Genomic DNA, 7,622 nt, shown 5'->3' with positions numbered 1-7,622 from the left:
AAGCAATAGAGGGCTAAACAACAGTTTTCAAGGGAAGAATTTTTAACAACACGCTAAGATCGGTTGTGGTGATACTAGTATATTGAATGATATTGACTATATGAAGAAAATTAAACTGTTTTCCAACTCAACTTTCATGCTAATATTGACTATATATTGAATGATTACAAACAACGCATCAAATACCACTGATACAGTACCGTAGGGGCCAACATTGGCATTATTAGAAGTGCAAACTTGCGAACTTACGGTACAAAACACGGTTTGTCAACAATAACTACAGTCTGGTTGCACCCAAGGACAAAACCCCCAAAGAGGAGAAGTGTGGTGTCATCTACCACATCCCCTGCCAGGGCAAAAACAACAGGGGGCCCTGCCAGGAAACGTACATCGGGGGAACAGAAAGGTCTCTAAAAGCCAGTGTTGACGGCACACTTCAAATAAAGAAGCCACGTGACAAGCCTCACTGGGTCAGTCTACTGAGGAAGACCTGGAGTGACTTGTCGAAAACTCTTGGTGAGAGAATTTTTTGTGTTGGACCAAAACTCTAAACAAAGAACTACAGTCATGAAACGATTCATGAACATGGTCAAACTGAAGAAGCCAGAAGATGAAATCCAGCCTCCGGACCACAGAAAAGGCCTGGAGATCGTGGAGCAAAAAGTCGACCTTCTGATCGTGGACGTAGAGACGGGACTAAAGAGGGTCAAAGAAGAAATCGAGAAGATCGACCCGTCAGGAGAAACTGCAACCGAAGAGGCGACCAGATACTTCAAGAGCCTGAGACAAATAGTAGACGACAGGGAAAAGGAGGTTTGTTTCTTTTTTGTTTATTTTTATTTGCACATGCTTATAAAATACAAAGCAATACAGAAAGTACTATCATGAAAGTTCATCTGTGTTGGTAATTACATGTTTAAAGTTAAAACTTTTGATCCGACACAAAAATTCTCTCACCTAGAGCTTTCGACCAGTCACTCTGGTCTTCCTCAGTAGACTGACCCAGTGTAAAAGCCACATGACAAGCTTACCTGGGTCAGTCTACTGAGGAAGACCAGAGTGACTGGTCGAAAGCTCTAGGTGAGAGAATTTCTGTGTTGGATCAAAAGTTTTAACTTTAAACAATACAGAAAGTAAATATAATAATCGGAAGAAACAGAATATAGAATAATTAATCTAAACAGAATGGATGAGCTGGAGGAGGAAGAAGCCTTAGGGCTTATTCTTGTCCTCCTCCAAAACAATTAAAAGCATAATAATGATAATAATGACAATAACAATAACTAGAGAAGTAACATTTTCAAAGCAAGTGCATAATGTTTACCTTCGGACATGGTCTGCTTTGTTAATTTTTACTCAAACACATCCACATATATGTACTACGAGTATATGCTGACAGGAGTAGGGCAGACCATGAAATTGCAACATTGTGTAACCCAACACCATGTGTCACCATGGTGACAGACGTTAACAAATCATGTCATTGGCCGGGTCAGAGGTTAGTGTTTGGAACAGAAGAGGAAGAAACTGAGTAAAAACAATATGTTTTCCTTCGGTAAACATGATAATAAGGGTAAGTAATCAACATAATTATGAAACATAACAGTAAGTACACTCGTTTCCCAAACAGGTTCTTGAAGAGATCGAGAAGTCTTGCAGGGAAAGAAAGACAGAGCTAAGATCCCAGAACGCGGCTATGACCATACAAAAGGCTGTCTTGAAGAACGCGGCTAACCTGTGCGACGACACCTTAAACCCCGAACGAAACGCCTCAGACCAAGAGTTAAAAGAAGTTAAGGAGAAGATCATGAATAATTTTCGTCCCATGTTGGAGAAAACGTATCCTCCTGTTTCTGGCATTGTGAAGTTTACGAAGTCTCCGCCACTCGAGGTGTTGGAGAATTTCGTCGGCAATGCAGGCGGGGTGTCGAAAAAGATGGTGGGGCTACGTGACACTCCGAACCTAACATTTGGCAGGTTCGGGCGACAGAATGGAGAATTCGACGGGCCCACCGGCATGGCAGTCCGGCCAAGCGGCCACATAGCGATCGTAGACCAAGGCAACAGCCGGGTCCAAGTTTTCGACGACCAAGGCAACTTTCTCAAAGCTTTCCGCACCAATTCTAAGATCTCCATGGGGCTGGACGCAGACGACGATGGGAACTACTTCATCACCTCTTGGTCAGACGAATGTGTAATGAAGTTCACCAAAACGGGCGAACTGGTCAACAAGTATCCTCTGGAGAACGGCAAGACCAGATTCAACCCCTGCGGACTTAAAGTCATTTCCGAAGAGTTCAAGAAGCAGATACCGCTCCTGAACAAGGAACCTGGCCAAGTATTGGTTGTCGTCGACAGCCACAGTAACAGTGTCCTCCTTGTGACGGTGGATGGTGGGAAGTTACGCATCGTGAAGCAAGTAGGAGAGGATAAGTTAGAAGCGCCGAGGTACGTGGTGGTGGATCAGAAACGTCGCCTCATCTTAGTGACCGACATCGAAGACAACGAGGTTGTGGCGTTCAACTTCGCCGGGGAAGAAGTGTTCAGTTTCGGGCAGCAAGGACCTGAGGAGGGGGAGTTCGAGGGACCATCGGGGATCGCCATCGACAAGCAGGATCAGACCATCATTGTGGCCAACCACTATGACAGCAGGATTCAGATATTCAAGTACGATACGTGCGAGGATGGGCTTACGCTGTCATACCAGAAGACGATCGCTAGGCGGCACTTGGGTAGCCCCTACGACATGTGCGTGTCCCAGAATCGTTTCGTACTGGTGGCGAACTACCGCACCAACTGCGTGGAAGTGTATAGGTACAAACTATAAAGAAACACATAAGTACTTTAGAGCTACCCTAAACAGAGACGGGGGGCGACACAAGTTATCTGGCTGTATGACCCGCTACTACGGTCACGTGTCTCTGACGTCACGTTCCAAGAATAGACGGGTCCATTCCATTCAACAATGTAAGTCCCAGTTCTGTAATCTAAGTGTTGGAAGTTAATTAAAGCTTTGTATTTATTTCATACTTCTTTCCTATTGGGAAAGAGGATAAACTCCAACGCGACCACCTCATAGACTATTGCACTCACCAATAGGTTCATAGGGTTTGTAATTCAATGGTTAACAGTCATAAACCACGATGAGGGGGGATACAAGTTTAGTCACGTTTGGGACTGCATTCTTCTCACTGTACAAAGCGCCACCTAGCGGTAGGTAGTAGCATCAGCAAGCATTGCCATGAGGAAGAGAGTTGTACTACCGAAACTACTTGAGAAGAACTTTGTTAGGCCACACCAATTTAATTTCTTGGTTCTCGGATTTTTTAAGAAAAAATATGAAGCGACAGGGCGAAAAAAAATAAAAACAGGTCTAGGCATCCTATTATAGCCCAAAATGCTACGATAGGAGCCATGAAGTCAACACAAAAGACTGGGTTAATATTTAAACAATAAATTTTGAACTTTTAATCAAACCACTGCATTGATAGAAGGAAAAACTGTAACAACTAGGAAGAAAAAGGACTTTCCTCAACTGTTGGGGGCAAAATATTGAGCATTTTTGTGTTGATTCAAAACCAGAATCTTTTTTTTTTAACAGAAAAAATGAAGAGGCGAATCCGAGTACCAACAAATTGAATTGGCGTGGCCTTAACTTAACTTTACACACCAGGATAGATGTAACGCATGTATGTGCTTATCTATTGCACAGCACTGCAATTTATTTATTTAATACGTTGTTACCATTATATTAAGGTGAAAATCCATATTATAATCGGAATTGTGAAAGATACAGATGTACATATTGATGGACTTAATGTTATTTAAGTTGAACAAAATGGTGGATATTTTACACAATATTTACAATTGTCCATATTATAAGGTATATAAAGTATAAATAGTATAGTATATAGCATACTATATATTGTAGTATACATACCATATACTGTACTCTAATATAATACAATTTATAGTATAGTATACTATAAATTGTAGTATACTATATACTCTAGTATACTAGAGATTTGTGCATTTGGTTCTGAAGACTTTTTTTTAAATCACCAACATTGCAAGTAATGATGCAATATTCAAGCATATCAATGTGCATATATACATATGCAAACACAGCTTCAGATATTAAAAATATCAAAAGTTAGTGTATTTAAATTACTCATTGTGGCAGTGTGGCAGTATATACTTATACGGTTTTGTACATTTATGAATAAAAGTATAAACTTTCATTCACATGTTTTCTATTATTTCCTTTTCCTTGCAGCTCCTAGAGAACTGATCACTAAAAAATAAGTTATGCAATGTACACCTATGTTTCATAACAAAAAAATGCTAGGACAAAACTGTGCAAAATATTAATAGTACCAAAAGTGTAAGAAACACTGACAGTTAAGAATTATATCTTCTTTGAGAATCTGTTACATTCTTCCATTTTGTAACATTATTGGTTAGTGCTGTGTACCAGTTCACTGGACTTGTAAAAATGTTTAGGTTCAAGTCCAAAAAAACCTAAAAGTCAAGAACTGATTCCAGACAAAAAAAAACATTTTAAAAAAACATGTCACATACCCCTTTTTGTTCCAAACCACCTAAAATCAATATGTGTATTGCAAAATCTGTGCTGCAAAATGAAGAAAATATTGCCATCAGGCATTGTCAAGTGTCGGCCTCCATGTTATGTGGCCACAGTTTTGTCCAGACAACATTGCAAGGTTGCCAACATGCAATTTTGTATATGCCATGGGTTAGGGTCCAAACTTACAACTCTGGAACTGAACCTAAATCTCTGGACTTGAATCCAGACCTGAACCTAAATGTGGGTTTAGGTACACAACCACTATTACTGGTACATACATACATGTACATGTACCACCAAATAACACGAAAGAAAATGCCTCCCCTCCAGAGGCATTGCCAAAAAATTGTATTGTTCCTTATTAATCAAAGCTAGCCAGGTGAATAGACCCCAGAAGAGGCCTAAACTTGCCCATTTAAAAACAGAACTACACTCACTTTAACTGCATGGAGGTTTTCAAACCAGTTGACAGTTAAATGGCATTTAAGAGCCTCAATGGATCGTTCCATAAGCCACGCCCCCTTAGCAACGCCCTAGCAACTCGAACACCTCCGTCAAAATCAGCGCGGGAAGGCCCGTACCGGCTGCCGCCGCCAGAAAGTTGGATTTGCAGCCCAACTTTACAGTCGATTTTTCGGCAGCAAAAAACTCTCCCAGGGGACAAAAAGTTGGTTACGCTATATTTGTTGAACGGTACATCCGCAGAGTAGAATTATTTCAGGAGGGGACAGAGGTAGTTTCAGTGAGAGCAAAATGTTTTCACTCTATACAGACGCGGGATTGGCCGCATAACATCACACGGTAGGTGGACAAGAGTGCCCGGTTGCTGACTAACAGCCGATACATGTGTAACAGAACGTCCTTAATCAACTTGAAAGTGCATGCAATGTCACAAATTCAGTTTCACGTGTAAAACAAGGAGTCTTTATCAAGCAGACATCAACTCAGTTTGCTGATTTTAGATTTCCCGCGCTGAGTTTGACGGAGGTGTTCGAAATAGAACAGTGCAGTGGATTCGATGCGTTCGATCTGGAACGGTCCATTCCTTCGACTTGATTTCGAATGTCTGCGATCTTGTAGCGATCAACAGATTCCATCAAAGGTTGTCAACCTTGGAACACCGTCTATAGAAATAAAAGTGGGACTGCTGATTTAAGTTGAGTTCTGCTGAAAGTGTGTTCAGATTTCACCCTCTGGAGTGTAGCTTTGTCATCAAATTACAGATCAGGGCAGCCTGGAAGAAAAAAAATTCAAGTAAATTTCCATTCATAAAATGGTTAATATACACTTGTGTACTATATATTCACTTATCTTTGACAAAATATATTGGTGAACCAAATATTGCGCAAGAACCCCCCATTCAACATCCTGGCTACGGACATAGCATGAATTGATTTATATCATACCCGGGCCGCGATAACGTTCGATAATGGGTTCCGGACCGGGCCATACTTTACGGTAAGGCCCGGGCTCCATGGTTTCCATAGAAAGATTCGAACGCGTTTCGTCCTAACCGCGTGCGCCGCTTTTGAAAATTCGAATACAGAATCCGGACGTTGGAACTGATGTTGTTGCATTTGAGGGTTTAGGGGCACCAACTTTTTGCTCATCTTGCATTGAAAGGCTTGTTTTCTTGGGTGGGTATGACTTAAATAGAATACAACACGGTGTATTCCACATCGCCCTTGGTCCCGGCCCTCCTGCGAGTCGGATCGCCCTCCGACCCGCGGTCGGGCCGATACCCCGGGCGATATGTAATACCCCGTGTTGTATTCTATATGTATCCTTCCCTTGTGAGTACAGACCTGTTTGGTGTGAACCCGTATACTCTGGTTGTCTCTCGTACGAAGCTGGAAATACGCTCCCTCCATCGAGTACTCCCATTGGAGGTTAGAGAAACGTGACGAATACAGAAGTTGCTGTGTAAGAGGAGAAAAACATTCTTTGTTTAATCGGAAATGTGCATTCATCCTTCATTTCGCCACCATCAGCATTGTCACCGCATATTAGTAAGGCCTAGGAAAAAAAAGGTTGTGTTTCCTGTTTCAGTCCTGAAAAAAATTAGGCTTGGTAGGCCCGTTAGGACTTTGGCAGTCTCTAGTGATCCAACTTATACAATCTTGAAGAAGTGATAGTCACCTGTTCTGTCAATCCTTCCATAAATGTGGTAAATCTTCATAAATAAAAAAGCAATACAGTTTAACAAAGTAAAACTTGCATGAGGACACTTTTATTTTCAATGTCAATGTTGGAAAAACGATTGTACAACGTTTCATCACTCAGGTGTCAGATCATTAAACTAGAAAAAGTCAATCAGCTTTAAAAATTTATGTTCCTTGCAGGGGTCCACACACAAAAAAAGGCTAGGGTCTGCAGTTTTTTCTAGGGTACATGTACGTCAGGAAACAGGAAACACAACATTTTTTTCCTAGGCTTCCTTTACGTGTAGCAAGTCCTGTGGTGTACATGTAATGTGGCAAGCTGCTGCCGTGCTGTGTGCCTGCAAAGTTGGCGTGTTATGCCGAAGAGCGGCTACACCAGCTATACAGATACAGAAGCTGGTGTGTTATGCCGAAGGGCGGTTATACCGGCTATACAGATACAGAAGCTGGTGTGTTATGCCGAAGGGCGGTTATACCGGCTATACAGATACAGAAGCTGGTGTGTTACACCGAAGGGCGGTTATAGCGATACAGGTACTGTGGCACCTACCTTAGTTTGGGCATTCAGAATGTGAATGCCGAGACAGTTGACCCCAACGTGGACAGACACGATATGGCGAGAACTCCCGCTGACCGGCCGTGACATGATCTGTCCGCTGAAGAAGGCACAGCCGTACGTGGGGAAGTTCCAACACCTCTGCAGGTACAGGTACTGCAAGGTCTGCAGAACAATAGTGATACATGTGAATACATTATAGCGGCATCATGTGGCCTTGTGGCTACCATCAAGCCCGAGAGAGGGTGAGAGGGAGAGAGAGAGAGAGAGGAGGAGGGAGGGGGAGGAGGAGGAGAGAGAGGAGGAGAGGAGGAGG

The 7,622-nt window shown here is 42.3% G+C and overlaps 2 protein-coding genes across 3 annotated transcripts in view; one reads left to right on the top strand and one right to left on the bottom strand.

Moving 5' to 3' along the window:
• Window positions 1-559: 559 nt before the first annotated feature.
• On the top strand, window positions 560-2,827 carry LOC109479928 (tripartite motif-containing protein 2-like). The gene is made up of 2 exons (XM_019782000.1): window positions 560-813; window positions 1,631-2,827. Exons 1-2 carry the CDS (start codon window positions 568-570, stop codon window positions 2,825-2,827), a joined length of 1,443 nt encoding a protein of 480 aa, XP_019637559.1. The 5' UTR covers window positions 560-567.
• A 2,490-nt stretch (window positions 2,828-5,317) lies between these two features.
• Window positions 5,318-7,622, bottom strand: part of LOC109479603 (krev interaction trapped protein 1-like) — a 15,850-nt gene continuing 13,545 nt past the window's right edge. For both annotated transcript variants that reach the window (XM_019781595.1, XM_019781600.1), the window contains exons 16-18: window positions 7,301-7,471; window positions 6,394-6,507; window positions 5,318-5,822 (exon numbers count right to left, since the gene is read on the bottom strand). In XM_019781595.1, the coding sequence (XP_019637154.1) occupies window positions 5,775-5,822; window positions 6,394-6,507; window positions 7,301-7,471 (333 nt within the window). In that variant the 3' untranslated portion in view covers window positions 5,318-5,774. The remainder of the gene's footprint in view (window positions 5,823-6,393; window positions 6,508-7,300; window positions 7,472-7,622) is intronic.

The sequence above is a fragment of the Branchiostoma belcheri genome, unplaced genomic scaffold, assembly GCF_001625305.1.
Source record: "Branchiostoma belcheri isolate BF01 breed outbred unplaced genomic scaffold, Haploidv18h27 scaffold107, whole genome shotgun sequence".
NCBI lineage: Eukaryota > Metazoa > Chordata > Leptocardii > Amphioxiformes > Branchiostomatidae > Branchiostoma > Branchiostoma belcheri.
The sequence above is the reverse complement of the archived record's forward strand: the minus strand, read 5'-3'. Positions and strand labels throughout refer to the sequence as shown.

Bases quoted from the DNA above. Each gene is read 5' to 3' on its own strand.
- LOC109479928 (XM_019782000.1), top strand. From the start codon at position 568: ATGAAACGATTCATGAACATGGTCAAACTGAAGAAGCCAGAAGATGAA. The intron at 814-1,630 runs GTTTGTTTCTTT...TTTCCCAAACAG, and splicing joins TAGACGACAGGGAAAAGGAG to GTTCTTGAAGAGATCGAGAA.